Genomic DNA, 26,188 nt, shown 5'->3' with positions numbered 1-26,188 from the left:
TTCGGGAGGCGGAGGCAGGAGGAGTCCAAGTGTGAAGCCAGCCTTGACAACTCCGCAAGACGGTCTCCAAATTAAACCATTCCAAAGGACCGGGGGTTGCTGGGGTGGTGGCTTGGCGGTAGAGCCCCTGCCCCGCGTGTGTGAGGCACTGGGTGCGATTCTCAGCACTGCATATAAATCAATGAATAGAATAAAAGCCCATCAGCAACTTAAGGATATACAGGTGATCGGAGCTAAGGGGTGCTCAGGGTTTAATCCCCTGCCCCCACACAAAGACAAAAAGGGACACAGCTGGGCACAGTGGCACAGACCTGTAACGCCAGAGACTCAGGAGGGTCGAGTTTGAGGCCAGCCTGAGCACCTTAGAGAAACCCTGTCTCAGAATAAAAACTGAAAAGGGCTGGGGGTGTGGCTCAGTGGTTGAGAATCGCTGGTTGAGAATCAGCGGTTGAGAATCGCTGGGTTTAATAAGTATCGCAAAAAAAAAAAAAGCTTAGCTAACAAGTGAGGGTATCTAATACCTCAGGACTCGTTTCGGGGAAAGGCCTGGACTCCTGAGTCCCCTGCACCCTAACTGGCAGTTGAGGGTTTTCACAGTGTCGAGAATAATAACAGCATCTGTTTCTCCACTCCGTTAAGACAGACAGACAGACCCAGTATGGACACCGTCTCCCGCTCAGAGCCACCTACAAGATATCGTTATCCCCGTGTAATGACAAGAAACCTGAGTCTCAGAGAGGCTCGGTGATGTGCCAAAGGCCAGTGGGTCTCAGGTTGCTGAGCCAGGACACTAGTCCGTCTGTCTGTTCCCACTGACTGTACGTCCTTGTGCTCCAGGGAGCAGCGGCTGAGTCCAAGATGGACGGGGATGGTGACTACACAGCCGAGGCTGCCCCGGCTGCAGGGGGCGGGAGCTGGCTCAGCCTTTGGGGCTGCGCAGGGCAAGGGTGACAGGTGGAATTCAGGACTTTCTTCCTGGTGGCTGCTCCCTGGCAGGGCTCTAAGTCCCACCCAGCACAAGGTCCTCTGGGAGAGAAAGACCCTCAGGGACCACACTGGGGCCTGCTAATAGCTTAATCCAGACGGTGTGGAGCCAGGGAGAAGCCTTTTAGCTGCAGACGGTTCTTCCCCAGTGTGTGTGTGTGTGGGGCGGGGGGGGGGGGGGGGACAGCACTTGGCTTTGCCGCATCAGATTTCATGTCCATTTATGTTAATGGAGCCCATTGTGGGGGACAGGGAGGTGCACTACCCCAGTTATTCTCGACTGTCCTGGGGGTGAGCAGAGAAACAGGCTAAATTAGCTCCCCTGGAGGGTATGGGCGCTTCTAGAATTTGGGCCAATTTGTTGACTGCCAAATAATTGCCTCTGTGGGAGGGTGTGCCTGGGGATGAAAATAGCCAGAGTAGGCAAATGTAGGGAGAAGAGACAGACAGATGGACCCCGAGGAAGAGCCCACAGCCTGCTGCACTCAGCAGGTGCAGAAAGAGCCCGCCGTCCCGGGCTGGTATCCCAGCTTCATTGCTCACCAGCTGGTGGCCCTGGGTGCATTACGGAGCCTCTCTGAGCCTCAGCTTCCTCCTCTGTAAAATGGGGGTAGTGCAGAGATCTCCCTCCCAGGGCTCCTGAGGGGATCACAGGGGGCACAGCTGCCCTGCACACCGCAGGTGCTCAGGCACTGGAGCAATTACCCCAGAGGATCCCGACCAGCGTGAGCTCCTGTCTCCGCTCCTCCCGAGCTGTCAGATCTTCCTGGAGGAAGGGCACTGGGAGCGGGGAGGCTGGAGCTAGGCCCCGAGGTGGGACAAGGATCGGGAAGTCAGAGCCTCGGGATGGGATTGGGTGCATCCCAGGAGCGCTCAAGGGCCCTCCTGGCAGACGGGCTCAACAGGAGGAGCGCGTCTCTGACAGCAGCAGGTGGGTTAAGGGTGGTGGTGAGCGCCGGTCACAGGCAGCCATCAAGGGGCTGAGAGGCTCCCCTCCCCCCTTCTCCAGGACACGCTGAGTCAGCAGTGGTCCCCAACCTGGCATCCAGGAGCGCATGGGCGTGGGTTTCCATGCCGACTCCAGCGCCAGGTGATGCTCTGAGGCCAGCTGGTGACTCCACCCTGAAAGCCACCAGGGAGAAGTGCCACTCTGTCACCTCCCATCCCCTCGCCAGTGTACTAGGCTGACATTCCAGAGGTTTGGGGAGTGGGGGGGCCCCCAAAGGCCATCCTTGAGGACTTTGGAGGACTCTGGCAGGCAGGCTTCCATCTCCCAGGGGGACTCAGAAGGGGTCAGAGCTGTCACAGCCTGAGTGCCACTTGAGTGTGTGTGAGTGCCCACTTTTCTTCTTTGGGTACAGGGTCAGACCTACAGGGGCACTTCCAGTGGGGACTGCAGCAATGAAGAAGGACCCCTCCTGAGGGCTCTCCCCAAGGGCCAGGTGCGGGTCACTGTCAGGACTGTGGCCTGGATGCTACCTCTCAATACCCTGTGGCCTGGAGAGCTGAGAGCTGTGAGGAGGGACACCGTGGGCGTCGGCTGGGGACAGGAACCTCTTGCCAGCTGCTGTCAGTGAGAGCCAGCTGGGCGTCTGGGAGGGGGAGCAGAGGATCGCACTGGGAAAAGCTAAGCGTCCCTGGAGAGGGGGCGGTGCGCCAGTGGCCAGCTCCTGCTGAGGCGCGGCCGAGCCCGGGTTCCCGCTGTACTTTCTCCAGGTCGCACAGTTCAGAGATCTGTCCCCAAGCCGGCACGTGTCGGGGCACAGCTCCTTCCTGGCACTGGCCTCTGCTCTCTGCGGGCAGAAGAGGGGGTGCTGTCTTGGGGGGAGAGGGGCAACTTGCCTTTTCTGCGAAGATCTGGTTGCCAGAGAGCTCGGTGAGGTGCAGGAACTCGAGATGCAGAGACCCACACTCGGCCAGGATGCTGCTGCCGCCCGTGGAGGCCCAGCCCCAGTTCCCCCTGGAAACACAGAACCAGCCACGGTCACCCCTGCTGGCCAGGCACACCTGGGGGTGGGGTCACCTGCAGGGTGGCCGGCACTGAGCTACGGAATCCCACCGAGTCTCTCTGGCCCCGTTTTGTCGATGAGGACCACGTAGTGGGCGAGGTTGGGTGACTTGCCGAAGGTCATTTGAACCCAGGCCCGTCTGACCCTAAATATTGGGTTCTATCATCAAGCAGCCCCTGGGAGACTTGGGGGCTCGAGATCTGGCAGTAAGTTAGGGTAAATTTGCAGGTGACATTGACAAAGTCGTCAGGACGTGCTAAGACGCCACGGAGGAGCATTCTCCCGTCGCTGGGGGAAAACGGTGGTGCCGGGCTTGGGTCTGGAGGGGGCAGATGCAGGGCAGGGACCCCACCTGGGTCCCCCCTCTCCCCGACACGCACTGGCTCTGGTGTGGAATTCCCTGGGACCTCCACATGATGGTCAGCTCCTGGTATGGCCATGACCCTGGAGCTGTGGGGCTGGGGGAAACCTGGGGTGGGAGTGGGCGTTCCTCTCCCTGACCATGTGCTCCTCTGAACCCCCGCAGGGAAGCTGCGCTGTGGCCCTCCAGCTCGCGAAGCGGCCCCGACAGCCAACAGTCGTGTGAGCTCCTGAGCCGCAGCGGAGCCAGGGCTCAGTCAGTCCTCACCGCTGCCCTTCCGTGGTTGAGGAACCGGGTAGAGGGCACTAGCTCACCTGCCTGAGCTCACCCAGCAGCTGGGACCTGAAGCTCGGGTTAACCATGAACCTCCTCCCTGGGATCGGGAGCCCGGGGCAGGTCCCAGCGTGTGCTGGCTGGGTCCTCGGGCAAACCCGGTCAGCATGGGGCACCTGGGTCCCCACACTCCTCCACCGGGGGACGGAGGATACCTCCTGCTGGGTCTCTGGGCCTGAGGCTTGGTGGGGATTAGGAGAGGAGGAGGGTGCAGAAGAGGGTGGCCTTGGAGTTTGAGTCAGCGTTGTCACTGCTGTGACCCAAAGACCTGGTAAGGACCGTGTGGGAGAGTAAAGGTCGATCTGGGCTCACGGCTTCCTTTCTCTGGTCCCAAGATGAGGCCAAACATCATGGCAGAGGAGAACATCTCAGGACAGGGCCGTCAGGAAGCAGAGAGCGAGCTCCACTCACCAGGACAAAATATATCCAGAGGCACACCCCAGCCACCGGCCCCCGCCAGCCCTGCCCGGCCTGCCCGCAGCTGGACCAGGGGGTCCCTACGGGAAGACCCACGCACTGACCAGGGCAAGGCTCTCCTGACCCCATCACGTCACCTCTGTGCTCTCTGGTCTCATCTCACACACGACCTTCTGGGGACATCTAAACCGTGACACTGGGCAAGCTGTCTCCCCTCCCAGGGCCTCAGTCCCCTACGCCCTGTGGCTATCTACCTCTGGGACATTCAGATAACCAGGGGCCAGGGGACTCTTCAGGGAGCTGTGGAGGACGGAGGCCAGGAATGGGCCCCTATCTGTCCTTTTTTTTCCCCAGGGACATGACTTGGGAAGGGAGAGGGTGGGGCTGGGGCCCCCTGAGGCCGTCCTTCTCCTCTCTAGGCCCTGGTCTTGGACCTGGGTGGTTTCTGGGGACGTAGGGAAGCTCCCAACCTCTCAGCGGCTGGGAGCAGAGGGAGGGTTGGGTTTCGAGATCTCTGGGGTCAGGGAACCTTGACAAATGCAGAGACAACTACCCCCGAGTCCCATTGTGGCTTCCCTGGGCATTGCCCCCGACGCGGGGCGGGGGTGGGGAGGAGAGGGAGGACAGAACAGGAGGGGACGCTTTGTTCCAGCTTACTGAGCCCCTGTGGCCTGCTGGGCGCTGACCCGAGCCATCTGCATCATGACCCCTTTAAGACCCACAGGTGAAGCCTCATTAGTCCCCGGGAGGAAACGAAGACCCCACGGGAAGGGAGGTCCACGGTCAGAGCCACGAGGTGCGGACGTGGGGCTCACACTGTGGTCCTCTGGGCCCCACAGTCCCCCCAGGGGTCATCTACCCTCCTGTCCTCCCTGCTCCTCTTACCCCCAGGCCAGGTGACGTCTTGTTCTAGCTTGGAGCTCAGCAGAGGGCTTCCTGGCCTCCCAGGGGTCCACCTGGGCCTCCCGCCTTCCCTCCTGCCCCCTCCTGCTGACCGGGCCACCAGGGCTCCTGTGGTGGGGTTTCCTGGGAGGGACGAGCAGGTGGCTGGTGACTTTCCTCCCTCCTGCCTGGCTTCAAGCACTGGTCCCCTCAGTCCCAGGTGGTGTCCTGAAGCAGGTGGGCTCCCTTCCCAGGTCTGTCTTCTCCTCCCTGAAATCCTGGGGCCCGTGCCCGAGAGTCATGGGAGGTACGAATCACACACGTTCTTATTGTCCTTTTACCACCATAGGATTGTGCACATGTGGATTATCTGTCACTTATGACCATTGTTCATAAAGTCCTAATCCAGGGGGCTGGGCTGGGGCTCCGTGGCAGAGCGCTTGCCTGGCATGTGTGAGGCCCTGGGTTCGACGCTCAGCTCCGCATATGAATGAATAAAACAAAGGTCCATCAACAATTTAAAACATTCCTGATCCAGGCCAGGTGGCTGTGCTTATCCTACTGTACCTTCACATCCAACTTCAGAAACAGATCCTGTGCTCTTTACGTCAGACGAGAGCACACTTAGGCTCAAAGGGAGAGACCCTTTTCTTTTTTTGGTACCGGGGATTGAACCCAGGGGCACTTAACCACTGAGTCACATCTGCAGCCACTTTTCATATTCTATTTTGAGACGAGGTCTCGCTGAGTTGCTAAGTGACTTGCTACGTTGCTGAGGCTGGCTTTGAAGTCTCTGATCCTCCTGCCTCAGCCTCCCGAGTCCCTGGGGTGATAGGCGTGCGCCACCACACTGGGCTGGGAGACACTTTTCTAAGGTCACACAGCAAGGAGTAGAGCAGGTGAAGCTGGATCCAAATCCAAATCTTGAGGACTTTGCACCCTAAAGGCATGTGCTCTGGGCAGCATCCCAGGGATCAGGGTGTCCTGGGTCAGCCCTGTGAGCCCAGTGCCCAGTAGGAAGCTCTGCCCTCCTCTTCTAGCCTTGTAAGCTCAGGTATTGTCCCCTCCTCTGGCAAATGGGACTACTCCACCATGCCCCCCCCACCCTGGCTAAAGTCCCTTCCTACGCAGTGTAATCCTTAACCCTGGAGCCAGAGAGACCTGGAATTTAATTCTCACTTCTTCTGACTGCTGGGTAACCTCAGGTAAATTGCCACAGTTTTCTGAGCCTCGGTTTCTTTGCTGGCAAAATGGGATCCATATAGTCGTCGAGAGACTCAGGAATCCACGTCACGTGCTCACATGGTTCCTGACACACTGTGAATGCCCCGTAGCTATTTGCAGTGATGAAGATGTGTCCGTGCGGGTGTGGCAGAAGAGGCCCGCACTTGTGTGTCGGTGCGTGTGCCCACATGTGGACGTGGTGCCCTGTGAGTCTGAGCCTTTACAAATTTGTACGGGGTGGGGGGGGGCAGTGGGGCTGATGTGTGAGGCTCTGCATGAAAGAGACAGTGAGAGGTGGACGCGGCCACAGAGGGCCTTGGACTGGCCACTGACACCGTCCCAGATAGTCCAGCGGTCCATGCAGGTTACTGGTCACAGCCGGCTCTGCCCTGTCTCCCAGGCCTGCCTGGGCGATGGCCGTCCCCCGTCTGGAGTGCGGGGTGAGGCCTCCCTCGGGGCCACGTTCTCACTCTCCCTCCCGGAGCTGCCCACGAAGAGCCCTGGCCAGGGCAGGGGAGCAGTGGGGTCCAGCCCCCACCAGCAGGCCCTCTCCAAGGAGCACCAGCAGCACATGGCCACGTGCATCCCGGTCACTCTCCCGTTTTTACCAACAGACTCTTGTCCAGAAAACGAGGGGAAGCCCGGGAAGGAGAGCTGCCCGGGAAGGAGAGCTGCGTCCCTCCAGGATCAGTGTTTGTGGACGAGGAAGCCGAGCTGAGGTCCCAGCCTCAGCTCTGGGGAGTGGGTCCTGGCATGGAGCCGAGCCTCCATCGGCCCTGACGGTCCCTCCCCGGCCTGATGGCCCCCAGGGGTGCTCTCCCACAGAGGACAGTCAGTGAGGACACTGGGCACGCCAAGGCCTCTCCCCTGGGCACAGCTGGAGAAGGGGTTGGACGGGGTGGGGAGCCCTGGGCTCCCTGCTCCCAGGCGGTGGCTGAGCTCGTGGGGACCAGCACCTGAGACCAGAGCTCCCCTCGGGAGCAGGGGTGGGGCCTGGGGGACGGAGCGGCCACAGCCTCCCTCCCGTCTGGGTGTGTCAGAGGGCCTCAGGATGGACCCTCGCAGCACAGGGACAGGCCTGGGGCCCCTGGAGAGCAGGGGTCTGTCCTGGGGAGAGCCAGGGCCCTGAGACCCCTCGGCAGCTTCGGGCACCTGCCTCGGGGAGGGGGATGAGGTGCAGCGAGGGTCCGGCCGACCTGGAGACGGCTGGGAGAGGTCAGCTCCGGGCGGCCTGAACCTGAGCACCAGGCTGGGTGACAGACACCTGCCCAGGAAAGTCCTTGGTCAAGGTAGATGTCACCAGGCCACTGACTCCTTTGACTTCCAAGACTGGCACTGCCCTCTCCCTGGGCCTCAGGTTCCACATCTGTGAAGAACAGATGGGACCCACTTTCCTCTGTCTGCCAACTGCCAGGAGGCCACCCCGGAGACTGCCCCCCAGACAAGGCTCAGACCGTGGGCGAGCTGCCGCGGCACCTGAGGCCCAGCGTGGGCAAGGGCAGGGCGTCCTACCTTTTGAAGTTCACGACGCTCTTGGGGATCCCCGTGGGGGTGTTGAAGGCGGGCAGCAGCTTCTCCCCGAGCTGGATGGCCTTGCTGCGGAACACCTGGCGACAGGACCATGGGCACCGCGTCAGCAGGGCGGGCGGTCACTCCCGGAGGCCACTGCTGCAGGGTGCGCCTTCCCCGGGCTGCGGGCCCAGACGGGGAGGTGACGCTCCTGGACTCTGCAGGCAGCCAGCCCCGGGGGCAGCCTGGACCCGCAAAGGACCGGCCCCACGGAGGGGCGGGGGGAGAGGAAAGCTGACCATCGCACGGCGCTTGCCACAGGGTCCGGGCTGGGAGGGAGGACTGTCCCTCTGATGAGAAGTAGTGGGAAGATGGAAGGAAAGCAGTCGGCTGCTCTGGGGGTCGCCTCCCTGTCCACACAAAGACCCGGCAGGTGGGGCGGTCACCAGTGGTCAGTGCCGCCCACTCTGTGGACGCGGTATCACAGTGGAGGACAGTGCGGCTGCTCACGGTTCCCATTAGACACAGGGATGGAGGGCGCGGGACCCGTCCCCATCACCCACGTGCAAGAAGCTCCTGGGCTTGAGGTCCTGCCGGAGGCGCCAAACGGTCCCCCTGAAAGTCCGGGGTGACTCAAAAGGCCCGTGACCTTCTGCCGCAGCAGTTTCTCTCCCAGCAATTTATTCTAAAGGGATAATAATCAAGAGTGTTGCAAAGATTTAACTTTACGACTATTTACTCTGGCACTGCTTAGAATAGCTTGGGGACAGAAACACCCAGGTCTGGGCAGGTGGCTGAATTACGGCTTTCACATCATGGAGCGCCACGCAGCCACCGAGACCATGCTGTCCGAGGACACGTGGCAAAGAAAGGGCTTTTAACATGCTTAGAGGAAAACAGTGTGTTTCAACTTCAAAAAATTATTCATATGTGGATGTATGAAAAAAAGGAAGGAAATACACCAAAATGTAAATAACATTCTTCTCAGAGGGTAAGCTGATGGACAAGCTTTAGATTCTTCTTTTGATTTATCTATTTTCTGTGAAATTTAAAAAAATACCGATTTTCTTTGAGACGGGGAGTCTCGCGACTGCCCGGACTGGCCTCTAACTTACGGGCTCAAACCATCCTCCTGCCTCTGCCTCCAGAGCAGCTGGGACCACAGGTGTGCACCACTGTGCCTGGCTTGTGCAATCTTTACTAAAAAAAGAAGCCTCCGTATCTGCAGTTGTGTGTTCATGGAATCCACAAACTGCAGGTGAAAAATACTAAAAGCATATGCATCTGTATGGAACACGTACAGACTTTTCCCCCTCGTCATCATTCCCTACATGTCACAGTGGGCAGCGTTTACATTGTATTGAGTGTTACAAGGAATGAGGGTGGCTGTGGGCTCCCTCATACACCAGGCCATTTTCTATCAGGGCTTGAGCATCCATGGAATTAGGCACCTGCGGGGGTTCAGGCCCAATGTCCTCAGACACGGAGGGAAGACAGTTTTTAATGTCATTTATTTTGGACAGATGAGACTCAAGACCCCAAGCCACAGCTCCTGGTGTCTTGTCACCTTGGAGCTGGGACAGCCCAGTGTGCTGACCTCCTATGGTTTTAAAACAAACCCTTGTCAAGTCCTCCCTGTGACCAAAAACTCACAGGCACGCTGGTGCACGCCTGCAATCCCAGTGGCTCAGGAGGCTGAGGCAGGAGGATCATGAGTTCAAGGCCAGCCTCGGCAACTTGTCAAGGCCCTAAGTGACTCAAAATAAAAAGTAAAAAGGGCCGGGGATGTGGCTCGGTGGTGGAGCACCTCTGGGTGCACTGGGCAGTGGGGAGGGGTCTCCCAAGGCTCTGGGTACGGGCTTGAGGTCTCCGAGGGTGGGGCAGTCCTCGCTCTGAGGAGGAGGGAAGGGCTGCGAGGGGGTGGCAGCCATGGTCCAGCACCCGACGGTGGGGCCCCCAAGTGGGCCCTGGGACCAGCCACTTCAGAGTGCAGGGGCTCGTGGCTCCACAGAAGCGCGGGCCTGCCCTCGGGGGCCTCTAGCCTTGTCCCGGCTGAAGCACGGTGCAGTGCTCCGAAGGCCCTGGGTCTCCCAGAGGCTCCTCATCTCTTGGTTGGACCCAGGGGCCGCAGCAGTGAGCACAGGAGCCCCCAGGGCTCCAGCAGATGTGAGGACACGGCAGCTGTCGGACCGTCTTGGACCACGTCCAGTGGACCACGTCCCCCCATTTGAGGCCCGAGACGCCTCCCTGCTGCAGGGCGGGGACTGAGTGAGGACAGGAGTGAGCCCCTGGGGACAGAAGGCGGGTCCCCCACCCCGGCCCTCTTGGAAGGAGTGGGACGCGCTGGGGTCCGGTCCACACGCCGTCAGTCCTTGCCGTGACTTGGGAAGGTGCTGACCCACTTTGAGGATGGGACAACTGAGTCTCAGAACCGACGTTCCCAAAGCTGCAGAGCTAAGTGGCTCGCTCCAGGGCAGGGGCGGGAGAGGCCAGCATGGGCACACCCTGTCCAGTGGGAAGGCACCGGCGGGGCCCTGAGGGCTCAGTTCCAGGGGCCACTCAGCAGCTGGGCGACCCTGTCCTGTCTCTGAGCCTTGTCCTGTCGTCTGCCCCCACGGTGGGGCCCGGCACCCTGGCTGCCTCCCAAGGCTTTCTGGCAGTCAGCAGGGGCCGTCCTGGCCTGGGCGTGCCGGACTGCGCGGTCATGCCGCCTTCTCAGAGCGCCTGGTCTCGGCAAGACGGGTCAGGGCCGCACGGGGTTCTCCTCTGAAGGCAGCCTCAGCCTGGGAGGAGGCTTGGGGGCCTCAACCCCGACTCCACAAATACTCATGGGAAACATTAAAGAACGGAGAGACCACGTCAGGCTGAGAGGAGATGGAGGGTGTGGCTGAGCCCTGGGGACAACTAGTGACAGGAGAACCACGGGGTCAGGAGTCAGGCCCAGCACCCCCTTCAGTGGCTCAGGGACGTGAGTCTTAGTTTCCGCGTCTGCAAGTCGCTGATAACACTTATCAGCCACCTATGTCACGGGGCCACCAGCCTGACCCACGGACCCCAGACCAGCCCCATGAGCCCCAAGCAGCTGCCATCCCACGCTCCCTTGCATGCCCTCTCCCCACTACAGCCAGCCAGGGAGGCGGCAAAGACCTGTGAAGCATGAGTGCCTGTTTCCTGCTCCTTCTGTCATTTTTCCTGTCCTGAGGTTTTCAAATAAAATTCAGTCTTCGGGTGGCTCAAAGCCGAGGGCTCTGTCTACAATTTTTTTTTGACAAATTGGTACAAGCAGTAATCTCTGCTGAGGGGATTAGGCTTGACGGAGAGAGGCCCGAAGCAACTGGGGAGATAAAGCTCTGTCGCCTCTGAACCCCCGACTGCGACCGCGGCCCTGCCCTGCAGCAGGTGAAGGGGGGCGAAGGGACTGCAGACAGCAGCGTGGGGGGCGGGGTCGTGCTGCGGCTGCCCCGGCCCACCTCCAGCTCCCCCGGCCCACCTCCGGCTCCCCCAGCCCACATCCCTTGGTGCAGGGGTGGGGGCAGGAGAGGGAGCTGAGCACCCGGCCCCATCGCAGGGACCTGCTGGGCCACAGGGGACACCCACCCAGTGACCTGAGTTCTGGGGACAGTGCCCACCTCACCGCCTGACACCAGGGCTGGGCAGGAGCTCAGGAGGAGGAGGAGGAGGAAGCCCCGTTCTCTACAGGATCCAGGGGAATCGGGCTGTGGCGCTGTTGGCCGGGACAAGCCCTCCCCAGCCCAGAGAGGGGACAACGAGCGTCCCCCTTTGGGCTGGTGATAAGGGAAGGGACTTGTGCAGGCCACAGTGGGGAGCGTGGGGTGGGAGGAGGTCCCGGTCTCCCTGTGGGGTTCTGCCTTCAGGTGGGGGCGTCTGGCTGGCACCTGGCCCAGGAGGGAAGGGCAAGGGTGGCCGTGGAGTGTGACCGAGCCAGGGTCCCCGCGGTGGAAACGTGACAACCCTGCTCTCGGCTTTCTGGGTCCTGAGAACCAGCCTCAGGCAGACACAAGCAGCAGCCTGCGAGGGGAGCCCCGGGGCCCTGGGCAGCAGAGAGCGGGAGGCTTCAGGGGAACCGGTCCTGGCGGGGCTCACGGTGGCCCCTGGGCAGGTCTCCGCCCCCTTGAAACCTTGATTTCCCGTTGGTGAGAGGAAGGGCTAGGACAGGGTACTTGCTAAAGCCCTGTCCATCGGGGACGGTCCCGGGGACTGGAGGCCCACTCACCTCTTCCCCTGTCAGGTAGAAGGCCGAGAGCAGCCCCCCGATGTAGCGGATGTTCACCTCGAACAAGGACGCCTCCCCCGTCTGCAGGACACAAAGCAGGACACAGTGAGTAGGGACCCCGAGGCCTCACTGAAGCTCCCGCTGCACCCCCAACCTGGGCCTGGCTCCAGGGCACCCCCAGGGGGCCAGACCAGGCCCAGGTTTCATAGCAAAAGTCGGTGGGGCTTAGCACCTGCCTGGGTTTGCCACTGAACCTTTAACAGCATTCCCAATAAACACTGGGCTTGGCTTCTGTCCCCAACCCTTGCCAGAGGCCACAGAGTTATGCCTGGCTGCGCTCCACGGAGCTGGAGGAGCTGGCTGCGGAGCTCGAGGAAGCTCAGCCCGAGGGGAGGCAAATCCTCTCCTAGTCGGGGCCTCTCCTCCCTTCTCTGGAGGCAGACCCTGGGGTAGCGGGAGAAGGGACAGGGTCTTCCTGGGGCGACCGGCAGGGCCAGGGCTGAGTGGGAGGTGCCTGGCAGAGGTGTGGCCTGCAGTTTCTCAGACCTTGGCTCCTGAGAGGGGGGACACACCCACGCCTGTCTCCATCACGACGGGACTGCGCATCAGGGGTCCGGAGACTCCACGCCAAGGACCAGGTCTGGGCTAACATCCCACCTCACACAGCTGGGGGACAATCCCCTGCCCCTGCCCCGGTCTCCTCATCTGCAGAACAGGCTGCCGCGCCTCCCAGAGAGGGTGGCTGGGAGACTCGGTGCCGCGGGCGAGTGTGCCCACAGCAGGGCATGGCCCTCAGAGCGGAGCCTGCGGCCACCTCCCTTGTCCCCAGGGCTCTGGGAGGCAGCTGTCTGCACCAGTCACCGGTGGCCACGAGCGCGGGCCAGGCCAGCTCTCTTCAGCCTCCGTGTTGCGTGAGGTCAGATGAGAAAGCCACCCTTCAAAGAGGTGACCTGCCTGGCCTTCTTCTGGGGCACTCCCAGCCTGCCTGAGTGGCCCAGGACCCTCGGCTCCCTGGGCAGCTTTCCAGATGTCCCTACGTCACTCCAGTCCCCAGAGGAGGGAGCGGGAGGAGTCTAGCCTTCCTGGCCTCACACGAGCCCCAGGAGTGGCCCCCAGCATTAAGATGACCGGGGAATGGCGATGACCCGGAGGGGGTGGCTTCACACCTGAGCAGGACGTCGCAGTGCCAGGAGACGCCTTCTACAAGCTCAAGACAGAGCCCCACGCCACCACGGCTTCGGCCTCGCCTTCCCTCTCCCAGGGAGAGCAGCTGGGCCCGGGAGCCTGTGCTCGGCCGCCTCCTGGCTGCATGGCTCTGGACCCCCCAGGTCCCCCCCACCCGGCCTGTGCTAGCCACCTGGCCCCTCCCGAGGCAGAGCGCGCTCTTGGGCTAACTCCTGCTCCCCTTCCATCTGCCTCTCACTCCCCAGGTTCCGGCACGTGGCCTCCGCCGCTGTGAGCGGAGACCCCTGGGACACAGCCGCTGCTTCGTCTGGGCTGGGAGATCTAGGGCCAGGCCTGGCCTTCAGGGCTCTCGTGCCGTCTGGGCACAGGGCCGTCCTCCCCGTGAGGCTTTTGGCCGTGGCCAGGGGAGCCCGTGAGAATGGGAACCACGAGGGTCCTGGGCCTGGCTGCCCCGCCACCCCCATCCAGGGAGCTGGCCACATGCCCTCCATAAGGCCACGTCTGCCTTGCTGCCCCGAGTGACAGATTCAGCCCCCGAACAGCCTGGGCAGAAGCAACACTCCCCAGAGGAGTAAGGGCCCATCTGGTGGGGAGGAGGGGGATGGCCACAGCATCTTACCTCCCAGGAGAGGATGCCAGACCCGGGAGATGTCCCCACCTCAAGGCTGGACTCAGCATGGAGTCCTCTACAGTCCTGACTCTGGGACTGTTCTGCTGGGCAGCCTAGGGCAAGGCCCTTGACATCTCTGGGTCAGAGACTCAGGGTGGAACTGGTGGCTGATGTGCAGGGCCCCTTTGGTCCGAATACCGAGGGCCTCGACTCACCACGTTCAGGTGGAAGTAGTTTTCCACCCAGGCCTTGGCCTCCTGGAACTCCTCCTTCAACTCCATGAGGTAGAGGGTGTCGAGGGAGTCGATGATGGTCGCCCCGTTGAGGCCGCCTGCGGGCAGAATCCAAGGTGTGAACGGGGTCGCTCTCGTCCTTTCTACCCGCAACCAGACCAGCCACGGTCCCAGCGCTCCTTAATGCCCGGGCAGGCTCCAAGGCATGACCCAGGGGGACCTCCAGTGTCCCCAGCAGAGGCGAGGCTGGGGGACCAGGCGCCAGGCCGAGCCAGACCTCGGTCCACTCCTCTGTGGGTCAGCAAGTCACCTCGGGGCCGGTCGGGCACAGCTCTGCTCTGCTGAGCGCGGCAGACACAGACCGTGACGAGCGTGTCTGACCCGGGACCTCATTCCACTGCCTGCTTAGTCCTGGAGGAAGGAGGAGGGTGCAGACGCTAACGGGGTGCTGCAGGGCTGCACGTGGGGGGCTCCAGGTCCTGCAGCGGAGGGGTCACAAATGGTAACTTGAACCTACATCGGGACACAAGGCAGCCACCGGCTCAGTGAAGTGGACTGTTCATTTCCTGGGAGAGAAGCCCTGGCATCTCTTAGGTAAGAAAGAAAGAAGAGCCGCAGTGTGACCTCTTTATTGTAAACCAAAGTGCAAGTGTGTGTGCACCATGCGGCCAGGCAGGGTGTGCCACGCGGCCAGGCAGGGTGTGCCCCGGGGCATACCTGAGTACCCGAGTGCTGGGCTTGCGGGTGTTTATTTCTTTAGTTCATGGCTTATTTGTTATTATTATTGTTGTTGTTGTTGTTGTTGGTACCAGGGACTGGACCCGAAGGTGCTCAACCACTGAGCCGCATCCCCAGCCCTTTTTCACTTTTTTACTTGGACACAGAGTCTCACTAGGGTGCTTACAGCCTCGCTAAATGACTGAGGCTGGATCTGAACCTGTGATCCTCTTGCCTCAGCCTCCTGTGCCACTGGGATTAGAGGCGTGCGCCACTGTGCCTGGCCTCGCAGGTTATTTTTAAAGGCATAAACTCATTTCCATTTTTTTTTTTTTTAAAAAGGAAGTTGGGCAAAGACTTCGATCAAAGGCATAAAACAAAAACCTCATGGTCACTCTCGCTGTGGGAGGCTACGCAGCTGTCCCTGCGCTGGGTGAGACTCTCCTGGAGTAAAGGTTGAGACAGCCGCGAAGTTTTCCATGCTGTGAAGGAGGCAGGAGGGCAGGGAGGGGGACCTGCCACACCCAGAGGCTGGGGAGCGGAGGAGGCAGGGAGGCCGGGAGGGAGGAAGCCGGCCTGGTGCCCTCTGGGGGTCGCCTAAGAGGTGGCTGCCTCCCATTCACAGCTGACAGCCAGAGCCACTGCAGGCGGCAGGAATTTCCTTTGGGGACCAGAGTACAGTTGTCCCCTGGTTTCCTTGTGGGGACTGGTTCCCAAACTCCCCTTGGATATCAAAATCTGCGAATGCTCAGGCCCCTTTTATAAAATGGCAAAATAGATACAACGTATGATATTTGCCTATGACCTGCCCACCTCCCGCACACTGAGATCACCTCTAGGCATCGTGTAAATGCGTGGTACCAGTCCGTTCACGACAGATGTCGGTTTTTCCCCAGTTTCACCTGCAGTTGGTTGAATCCCTGGATATACAACCTGGGACACAGCGGCCTGAGAGCAGTGACCGTCCCCACAGCGACCTCCTTGCAGAGGCCGAAAGCACTGAGTCACAGGCTCTGCCCTCCTGGGACTGCAGAGCCGCTGGCCCGCTGGACTCCGGGCAGGCTTTGGGGGTCTCCGGGTTCGGCTGGCACCTGGCTCCCCGCCGGGCGCCTCCCTAACTGGCCACTTGTGTGGACTCTGCAGACAAGGAATCCTGAAACCCGGCCGCCGCCAGGCAAGCGCTGACCGTGGGCACGGCCTGGAGAGACCCTGAGAGAGGAGGCTGGGAGGAAGCAGAGGTCGAGGTGAGAGAATGCATCCCCAGACGGGGGGCTGACCCTGGCAGGAGGGGACCCCGGGAGGGTGGGTGACGGGGCGCAGTCATGGCTGTCCTCTCAGCTGGCTTAGGTATCAGGTGGAAGTGAACTTCTAGAAGGTCAGCCGCCCCCACCTCCAGATCGGGCAGGAAACCCCCCAAAGCCAGACAAGGGCGCCTTTCCTGCTTTGTCCTGGCCGCCTCCCCCACAAGTGTCAGGGACCCACGAGGTCCCGGGAAGGACTACCCTCTGGAGGGGCTCAGGACAGGGAGCTGGGGGACAAAGCAAGGCTGCGGCAAGCTCCTGGCCCCAGCCTGCCACACCCCAGCTGTACAGCAAGGGTCCCCTTCTACCCCGCCGGGCTGCGGAGCTGAGGGTTTAAGGGCCTGGAGGGACTCTGAGCTCCTGCTATGTCACCCCTTCACCTTACAGCTGAGGCCCCCACGGAGGGAAGGGGATGCATCCAAAATGAGGCTGAAGGAGGCCCGGCCCAGGCCCAGCCCGTGCAGGCTCCCTGGCGCACCCGTGGCCTCGGGAGCTCTGCGTTGGCTCTGACTGCCGCCCCCCCCCCCCCCCCCCGCCCGCCAGTCAGCTCCAGTGGGGCCAGAAGTCTCCGCGGTGGTTCTTCGAGGGGCGGCCGAGGATCTGATTTCTGAATCCTGCCCTGGCTGATTGTGTTTTGATGCTTCTGTTCCCCGGGCCAGGCCTGGAGGGCAGCCAGGGCTCCTTTGTGACCAGCTCTGCCCTGTGACATCTCTGGGGACACTTGAGGTGGCCGGCTGAGAAGTGGCTTGCTGAGGTCTGTTGGCAAGGTCCTGCCCCTGCTCTGGGCACCTGGATCTTTTGGTGGTTGGTCTCCCCCCGCGTCCCACCCCAGCACATGGCTGGGCTCACGTCCAGAAGGCCACTTACCGGGGAGCCTTTCATTCCGGGCCAGAGGTTGCCCAGAGGCCAGGCTGGGCAGGAGAGAAGGCCCTGCCCGATCCCACCCCATCTGCTGCCCGGGGCGGCTCCCAGTCGGGGTGAGAGACGGGTCCTTTAGTCAGCAGGCCCTGGCCCGTGGCCAAGGACCAACACAGACCACACGGCAGCCAGGAGCCTTCCCTGGGGCCAGAGGGCCACTCTCCCAGCCCCAGTTTGGAACCTCATGGATCACCAAGGACAACTTGGCTCCCCTCCTGCCCGGCAGGAGCAGAGGCGTGTATTAGGACACGGGCTCAGGATCGGGCAGCTCTGGGTTCCGTCCCAGCTTGGGCCAGCAGCATGTCTGCTTTAAGCACTGAAATTCCCACCTGTAAAATGATGTGAGGCCACCAGAGAGCCACGGCGGGTGGCCCAGGACCCGCACACGTCACGGGCATACCTGCCTCACACACAGCCGATGAGTATGTTGGAGCCTGTTCAGCGGACTGAGCGCTTGATAAGTCTGCTCACTGTTCTCATTTCTGGGGTCCCGGGCTCACCTTGAAACCAAGGCCGGGCCAGGAGTGGGGAAGGGCAAGGGCGTGGCCCAGGGAAAAGGCGGGCTGCTGCCCTAACCGCTGGGCATGAGAGAGCCTCTCCAGGCCGCCTCGCACCACGGGGACAGGCTGGCCTCAGTGTCGGGGGCCGCGAGTTCCAATTCTGGTGTCCTGTACGATCGGCTGGAGACACTTTACCTCCGAGCCTGGTTTCCCTCATCTGCAAGGTGGGTGACAGCAGGACCTAGTTCTCAGGGCTGCTGGGTGGGTCGCATGGGCTGTGGATGGAAGGTCCACTGCTGGGAATCCGTGAACTTAGCAGGATGGACAGAAGGTGGGCCTCCTGGCCCCTGGCAGCCCTCAGGTCTTCAGGGATCCCCTTGTGCCTGCTTTGGGGGGCATCACTGGCCCCGAGCGGGGGGTGCACCTGCCTCTTTAAAAGGTCCTCCCACCTCCCAGACTCCAGTCTTTCACCCCTGACCTGTCCTCCTGAGACCCTGCCTCTCCTGGCTGCGGAACCTGCCCTGGCTCTCCTGCACCCTGTGGCTGGGCCGCCCACTCCACCCTCAGGGTCCCCTGTGTCTCCTGCATCTCAGCAGCTTCAGACCTGCACATGCCCCAGGGCCCACCTCCCAGGGCCAGGCTTCCTGGTTCCTCCTGCCCACAGCGTCTGTGGTGGCCTCCTGCGGCTCTGGCTCGGGCGCCCTCCTCTCCCACGTGCTCCTGGGGCTCTGTGCCCCTCTAGGCTCTGAGCTGAGGGGACTCAAGGCTCCTGCTGACCCTCTCGCTCCTTCCTGCCAACCCTGCAGCCATGTCTCCAAGCAGCCCCAAGGGCCACAGTCCCCAACCCAACAGGCCACGCCACTCCCTCGGCCTCTTCTACCAACTCTGGTAGGAGCTGCCTCCCGGGTCCCCCCAGAGCTGGCTGCCCACAGGCCCTTCCCATCTCCATCCCCCGAGGGGTCCAATCCCAGCTCCCCCTCCTGAGAAGCCGTCCGCCCCTGCCCCCACCCCTGCGCACCCCCACCTTCAGCACAGGAGCCCGTCCCCAGCTGGCTCTGAAGGCCGCAGGTTCCTCTACCTGTGCCTCCCCCATCAGCTGGCCTCTAGTCTGCACCAGAGTCCCGCCCGGGAGGCTGCTGTGGAAGGGCAGTGGAAGGCGGAGGGCAGGGGCCAGGCTGCAGGCTGTGCCCGGGGCTGGCTTTGGGCCTGGCCTCAGGCTCAGACCTCCAGCTCCTCCTCCAGCTCCTCCTCCTGCCTGCGGTGCTCCTTCCCAGCCCCTGAGCCCCCGGCAGCCCCGGGCTGTGTCTGTGGCCTCTGCTCTGCCTCCCCTCTTCCCTTCGTGGTCCCCCCACCCCGTGCTGATGACAGTAGCGCCTGTGCCTGGTGCCCGGGCTCACACCCACCTCCCTACCCACATTTCCACCCGAAGATCCTTGGGCATTTGACGTCACTGTCACCTCAGTCTTCCCACCGTGGTCGGTGCCCACTCCCTCCTGCAAGAGCTGTGGTCCCAGAGCCAGGTCTCGGCTGCCGCTGGCCCCTCACCAGTCCTGCGGACCTCCCCTTCCCACTTCCTCCCGTCCCCACTCAGGCCCCTTCTCTCCATCACTCCTGGCTGAGCCTGGGATTCCACCCGTGCCCTTCCCTGCCACTCCTCTGCTCCTCTGCTCGCACCCCAGGGGCTCCCAGTGTCCTTCCAGCCACCCCCAGGGCCCCTCTGGCCTCCCCTCCCTCTCCCCTGCCCTGCCTCCTCCTTGGCTCCTGGAGCACTCCGCTCCTGCAGGCCTGCCGCCAGCTCCTTCCTCATGCCCCATAGCCGCGGGCTTCTGGGGACAGCGCTCCTCCAGCTGCTGTGCCCAGGGCTCCTTATTCTCCTCGTGGCCTGCAGCACAGGCGTCCTCCCTGGATCTGCTCCCCTGTCTGCTGTCCGTCTTCAGGGCCTCCGTGGCCTGGTTCATAAGAATTGGCCCCTGCCCTGGGTGGGGCGGGGAGGGCTCCGCAGGGACCGCGGCTCATTCACTTTCCCAGCGCCTGGCGACACCCGCGGGCTCCGAGGCTGGTCAGGAGATCTGCCCGGCTGCACACGCTGAGCCCACTTGGCAGGTGACAGTGGTGACCACGTCCAGGGCAGAGCTGACTCGCTGCCTCAGGAGCTAGTCCCCATAGACAAGGACAGCTTCTCCCCACCTGCGGCCGGCCTGGCCAGGGTGACCAGGTGTGCCCAGACCATGCCTCGCACACGCTTCCCGTCCAGAGCGCGTCAAAGTCTCTAGAGGGGAGACAAACCTCCTTCTCCACAGCTGCCACCTGCCTCCTGGACGTGGCCTGTATCCACTCGCTGACCGTGACGTTGAGGAAGTTTTATGCCGTGTTCTACCAGCAAAGTGGAACAGGCCAGGCTGGCCACAGATAGGGAGGAGCTGTCCTTGTCTATGGGCACCTCCCTGTCCCCTGCCCACCCCTCTGCTGCAACCATGTGCGCAGCTTCGCTGGCCCAGGAGTCCCAGGGGCAGTGGCTGGGGCCAGCTCTTCCCAGGGGCCCTGCTGTCCCCGCAGGCCAGGCACCAAGAAGGCGGGAATGAGGGCCTGCTGAGGGGGTGGAGGCCAGCGGAGCATGGAGGGCAGTGTCCTGCCAACAAGGCCAAGTGTGGAGACCCGCCCCACAGAGAGGCCATCGGACGGAAGGGCAGCCCCGGACCTCAGGGCCCTGGCGGAGCTAACGGCTTCCCTCCCTCTGCAGAAAGCTGTGGTGCTTTGCCGGCCAGAGGCCATCTGCCACGGCTGACGGCTGGACCAGGGCTGTGTGACGGGGCTGGCCACGGTTCACGGGGCCTCTGGTCGGGAACAGGCTGCGTTTGTAAGGTGCTGGTGTTTGTTAATTTTTAAGCTAGAGCTGAGGGTCGTCTGACCTGGAAACTGCGTTAGAAAAACTCCTGACGGTGCCGAAAACAGCCCTGAACTGCCTGCTTCCTGACACAGCTCTGCAGGGCCTGCAGGTGACACCTCCAAAGTCACACAGCAGAGCAGGACACCTAAGTGACCTAAGCCAGCCTCTGGACCACATGGTCTTGCAGGCATCCTGTAAGGCAGCCGAGGCAGGGGAAAGAGCATGGATTCCGGAGCCAAACAGACCCTGGTTCCAACTCCCTCCTGTCCCTTCCTGGCTGTGTGATTTTGGGCAACTGACTTGACTTCTCTGGACCTCAGTAAAATGGGACAACAAAGACTCCTTTTTTGAATGGCATGGAGAGGTGTTCAGACAAATGCACACAAAGAACTCCCCCCGCCCCCCCCGCCCCCCCCCGTGCTCCCCAGCACTCAGCAGGCACTCAGAACAGGAGAACATGAGCCGCCCAGCATACAGGAGGCGCTCACTGCTGCACAAGGCTGTTAACTTAAGGCTCAGTTCCAGTGGAAAAATCCCCTGGCTGTGGCCAAGTTGTAGAAGCCCTGCAGACGCCCGGCCCAGCAGGGCAGGACGCATGGCCTTCATGCTGGGCAAACAAGGATGTGTGGGCCCCGAGGTGGGCAGGATGGGGGCACCCGCTGCAGGGTTGAGGGGCCCCGGGGTGGTCGCAGGAGCCTCCCCACCTCTGGGGGAAAGAGCTGGTGTCAGAACTCCTGGCTGCTGGTCCCCACAGATGGCAGAGGGTGAGACAGGCTGGCCTCCTGGGGCCTGCCCTGCCCTGGCCTGTCACCACGAGAGGCAGCCCCGTGGGCCCGGGTCCAGCGAGCACATGCACGGGGCAGACGTGGACCCAGCCGAGCCGCTGCTCGCTGCCGGCCACTCCTGGGGGGTCATTTGCCGTGCAGTGTCACTGTGAAGTGGCTGACTGACACAAGGCCCCAGCAGCCCTATCGCTCCATAAGTCCGCCCGTGTCCTCCCTCTCCTGGACTACTGAGTCTGCGTGGCCCACCCTCCAGCTGTCCCCTCCGCTTGGCAGAACCTCCTCCAAGCAAAATGTCCCAGCCATGACCCGAGCCAGTGTCCACTCTGATGAAATGCCACCCTCCCAGGGAAGCACCCCGTGGGCCTGAGGCTTTGCTCCTGAGACTTTGGGGCCCGGGTCATCCTTAGGGTCATTTGTGGCCTTTTCTCAAGTTCTCCCTGGCAGGGGGTGTCTTCAGAGCTGGGAGACCCCACAGATCCGTGTTGGGGTCTGTGGAATGACAGGGGACCCTGGCCCACTGCCTCTGGGCGAGCAGCTCTTCCTGACTGGCCCGAGGTGCCGGAGGCCAACTCCACGGTGCCCCAGGGTCCTGGCCCGGGGCCCACAGCCCAGAGGAGGTTTCCTGGAACGTGGAATTCTCAAGGTCAACTGCCACCGCGCACAGGTCCCTCTGGTCCTGTGACAGTTCTAGGACTTTTGCCCATTGGCAGATGAGGAGCCGGGCCTCAGGGAAGGACGTCACCTCTGGACTCTTCACCCCCCAGGTGCCTCGGACGCCGGCTGTGTACCAGCCCCGAGCGCCGTGGAGAGGAGAGGAGCCGGGCCACCGCGCCAGGTCGTGGCGGGGGACGAGGGCACCAGAGGACACTGGAGCAGACGCGGTCTCCTCGCTGCCTGCACAGGTGCCTCAGAGAGGGGGAGCGGCGCGACGGGGGCTTGGTTCCGATGGGGAGCCACGTGCGGCTGGAGAGGGGCTGCACCCAGAGGCCGGGGTGCTCCGAGGGGAGGGTGAGACAGGACGGGGGTGACAGCACAGAGAAGCCCCAGGTGGGAGGCTCAGTGTGCTCCGGGGACAGAAGAGGAGTCCCGAGCAACGAGGAGAAAAGGAAGCAGAGGATGGGGACGGAGCCCAGACTGACCTCAGGAGGATTGGTCGGGGTGGCCCAGGGACTGCACCTGCCCGTCTGCTGTGGGGAGTGTGGCGGGAGGACAGCCAGGAGGGACCCCTAGCAAAGCTGCCCGTCTTGGTCTGGTAAGAGCCCACAGAACCCAGGGATGGGGAGGGGACCTGAGCCTAACGCTCCAGGGCAGCCGGGGGTCACGCAGCTGGGCAGCCGCCAACCCTGGGTGCAGGGTCCAGAGAGTCCAGCAGACTGCAGGGCCTCCTCAGGGGGAGCCTGCAGCTGCCCTGACTACGCTGGGCCCTCAGGTCCAGGGCACAGAGTTCCCATGTCCCCCTGGGGCCACCTGGGGCCACACAGAGCCATGCACAGATCACCGAGCGCGGCCTAGGAGCGGAGCCAGAGGTGCAGATGCAGACGCGGCTCTGACAGCCAGAAGAACGGCACCGAGGGGCCCTGTGCCTCCCAGGACACGGAGGTGCCAGGGCCAGGCCCTGGGGACAAAAAGACCCAACTCTGGATCCGCTACTTCCTGTGCCTCTGTTTCCCCATCCACGTAACGGGAACAGTGACACCCCACCTGCCAACCGGCTGAGGACCAGAGACCCAGAAATGCTGGCCGCAGCCCCATGGTAGCATCGGTGTCACAGAGCAGGAAACGGTGGCTTAGACAATCGGGTGGCTTTCCAGCACGATGCTGGGGAACCAGGGCTGGACGTGGGTTGCTGGACACGAGCCCCAGGTGGGGCCTGGCCCTTCCTCCTTCCTGGGGTCACCTCGTCCCCTCTCTGGCAGGCACCGCCTGTGTGCAAGGAGCTGGTGCCTCTCCCCGCGGGGCCTGGGGACCCTCTGCGGGACCCTCACTGTTACACCTGGGCCAGCAGTGCCCCTTCCTGCCTGGAGCCTGCGCTGACCCTGGGGACGCAGCCTCCCCACACTGTTCCAGGCCCCTCCGCTCCTGGTACAGGCCGGCTCACAGCAGGGGGGGCCTGGGGAGGCAGAGACCTGGCCTGTCACCTCTGGAACCATCACAGAACCTAGTGGGGCGCTGGTCGCCCGGGAGGCTCTGAGTCACGGGTGTGGAATTAACCTGGAGAGCGACGGGGGAGCCGGGAGCACCCGCTGCCTCTCCATCGGCCGAGGCCGACCCACCGACTCACTCCCAGCATCAGGAAGAGGGGGGCGGTGGTCCAGCTCCACACAGACCCGGGCCTTCCCTCTCCTGGCTCCAGAGTCCCCTTCCGGAATCTAACAGAAGCTTCTCTACGTCCCTCCCTTCGCCGGACACATTTACCATCTCATCAGCATCCACCCTGCGGCCCCCATCCTCCTCTGTGAAACGGGGATGATGTCCATTACCAATCAGCTGGGGCTCACGGTGTGCAGGGGGTCACGGGGGGTGTCTGTGAGTCACCTTTGAGTTTTCAGAGGCAGCTGTGATTATTAGGGAAAACACAGGCTACTAGTCAGACAATACTGAACCTTGGCTATAGGACTTCCTAGCTGGGTGACCACCACCCAGTAACTTAGCCTCTCTGGGCCAGTAGGGAGTCTGCACCTGTCAAACAGAACCAATAATACCGGCCTTGGAGATGAGAGGTGCAGGATCTGGCAGAAGGGAGCAGGGGCGGGAAGGATCTGGCAGGACGAGACCATCTCCACTGGCCCAGCCCACCCACTCCCAGCAAGCCAAGCCTCGTCCCCTGGCGGTGTCTGAGGGCACTTCCTGTGCATAGGAGGCCTCAGCGTTAGACCCAGGGCCACCGCCACTCGCACACCCAGGGCACGCAGGCTCTGGTCCTGCGGACGCGCCCTCTCTGCGGCAGAGCAAACGCCCTGCCCACGGGGCTCCCAGGTGGCCCTGGGGAGGCCAGTTCTGGAACTCGGAGGCACCACCCCATGAGGCTCGACAGGAAAGCCGGGGACTTGTCCTTCTCAAAGAAGGTCCGAGAAGGTGACCGAGGAAACTGAAAAGCCCCGATTTTGGCGTCACCGCTTTAGGAAAGCGCAGTGACCCACTTGCCTCTGTCCGTGGAGGGCACAGACAGCCCGGTCCTTAACCACAGGGAGAAGACTGGCCTCCGCCTCGCGGGTCTTTCCGGTGGCTTCGGGCAAGCAGGGAGGGGACCGTGACGGACGATACCTGGGGGCTTCCCGCTCTGGCTGTCGAGGGAGAGGGATCTTTATGAGGAAGACACCACCACCTAGACCTCAGCCTTGGAGGTGCAGGGGACGTGGCGAGGGGGGTGCCGGGACGGCTCAGGGACAACGGCTCCTGCTTCCCCAGGAGGGCGGATGGGCTGCCTGTGCTGGGCGCGGACAGCGGCTGGCAGCCCATGCGGTGGTCAGGCCTGGGCTTGGACTCCGCCTCGCACGCTGTGACAACACTTGTGTCCCGTGTCTCCCAGACTTGGGTTCCCCCTCTGTAGCCGGGGTGCCACCTCCTGGGCTGGGAGGCATCCGGGCTGATCCCATAAAGCCTCTCTAGCGCCCCCGGCAAATGCTACCTCCGGTCGGGATCAGGGAGAGCAGGAGTCCGCAGGAGAGTGGAGGAGGGGCGCTCCGGGCAGAGGGCACAGCGTGTCAAAGCCCTGAGGAGTCAAGTTGGTCAGGGAAGGGCACAGGACACGTGAGCATGGAGTGGGAGGCTCTGCCACCAACTCAGCTGGGCCTCCGGGAAGGACGAAGGGCAGGCCTGGACTCTGCCTGGGGGTGGGGGCAGGGAGGTGCGTCGCAGGACGGGCTGTGAGCCACCGTGTGGGCCAGGTAGAGCCTGAGGCTGGGAGAAGGCTGCGACAGAGTGGGACCCAGGCCCCTCATGGGCTCCAGACCGCAGTGTGCGTCCTCGTCCAGGTCTGAGACCACCGCGCACTCACTGGCCCCAAGAACGTTCATCCCGCAGGGCGCAGTGGCGCACGCCTGTAATCCCAGGGGCTCAGGAGGCTGAGGCAGGAGGATCACAAGTTCAAAGCCAGCCTCAGCAATTTAGCAAGGTCCTAAGTAACTTGGCGAGACCCTGCCTCAAAATTTGAAAAAGGGCTGGGGATGTGGCTCAGTGGTTAGGTCCCCTCGGTTCATCTCTGGAACCATTAAAAAAAAGTTCATCCAGGGTCACAGGCTGTTGGAGGGAAAAGTCCTCTCCTTTGCCCAGGGAGGATCATGCTGCCCTTCCCTGAGGGTAGGGCGGGGGGGTGGGAGCCTGCTGCCCTTCCCTGGACGGCACTTCCCAGCCTCTCACATCTTAGAGGGACTGTGACCCACTTTGGCCAATGAAATAAGGTGTAAGTCACATATGCAAAAAAAAAAAAAAAAAGCTGAGGTGACCTGGGGAGTTACAGTCTGAAGATGATGGCACCACTGTCACCCTGGGTCCCTGAGTGGCCATGAGCAGCAGAGCTCCCCACCACCATCAATTTGACTTTATATGATCAAGGAATAAGTGCCAGTTGCCTTCAGCTACTCTCACGGGGTTTACCTGTTACAGCAGCTAGCGTTGCCTTCACCACACCCACTAAACAGACCACCCGGGTCGCCTGACTGTCTCCCTGACACTGGGTCAAGTCGGCTTTGCCAGCAGGGAGACTGGAGCCATCCATCACTGCGGCTGCTGGCTCTGGGTTGAGAGCGGAGGATGCTGAAGGGGAGGGGACTTCGCACACTCCCTGTGGGGCGAGGCAGGCGGTGTGCGGCCAAGGGCAGGGGAGCTCCGGCCGCGTGGCCAGGTCCGCAGCCGGTCCTGACCCAGATGGAGACTCTCTCCAGGCTTCAGTCCCGCCCTGGCGGACAGACTCCCCAGATAGCTGAGCCAGGAGGAGGCTGGGCGGGCGTCCATCTGCGGGCCCCTCCCGGGATGGGGTTGGCCGGCCTCCCTCTCTAACTCGTTCCAGCCTCTCTCAGCTCATTACCAGGAACCGCATCCCCTGCCAGGAAGACGCGCGCCTGATTTTCAGACACGTCAGGGGACTCTTATCAGAACCC

General features: G+C 62.3%; 1 protein-coding gene and 1 long non-coding RNA gene across 8 annotated transcripts in view; one reads left to right on the top strand and one right to left on the bottom strand.

Annotated features, from left to right (window-relative positions):
* The window catches only part of Man1c1 (mannosidase alpha class 1C member 1), a 112,999-nt gene that overhangs the window by 15,128 nt on the left and 71,683 nt on the right, over positions 1-26,188 (bottom strand). For all 7 annotated transcript variants that reach the window (XM_078025626.1, XM_078025628.1, XM_078025625.1 and 4 more), the window contains exons 3-6: positions 13,964-14,079; positions 11,954-12,034; positions 7,723-7,817; positions 2,827-2,944 (exon numbers count right to left, since the gene is read on the bottom strand). In XM_078025626.1, the coding sequence (XP_077881752.1) occupies positions 2,827-2,944; positions 7,723-7,817; positions 11,954-12,034; positions 13,964-14,079 (410 nt within the window). The remainder of the gene's footprint in view (positions 1-2,826; positions 2,945-7,722; positions 7,818-11,953; positions 12,035-13,963; positions 14,080-26,188) is intronic.
* On the top strand, positions 6,114-25,324 carry LOC144367950 (uncharacterized). The gene is made up of 5 exons (XR_013427612.1): positions 6,114-6,416; positions 6,825-14,575; positions 15,842-15,942; positions 21,854-21,991; positions 22,519-25,324. It is a non-coding gene; the product is annotated as an uncharacterized LOC144367950 (long non-coding RNA).

This window comes from Ictidomys tridecemlineatus, chromosome 11 (assembly GCF_052094955.1).
Source record: "Ictidomys tridecemlineatus isolate mIctTri1 chromosome 11, mIctTri1.hap1, whole genome shotgun sequence".
NCBI lineage: Eukaryota > Metazoa > Chordata > Mammalia > Rodentia > Sciuridae > Ictidomys > Ictidomys tridecemlineatus.
The sequence above is the reverse complement of the archived record's forward strand: the minus strand, read 5'-3'. Positions and strand labels throughout refer to the sequence as shown.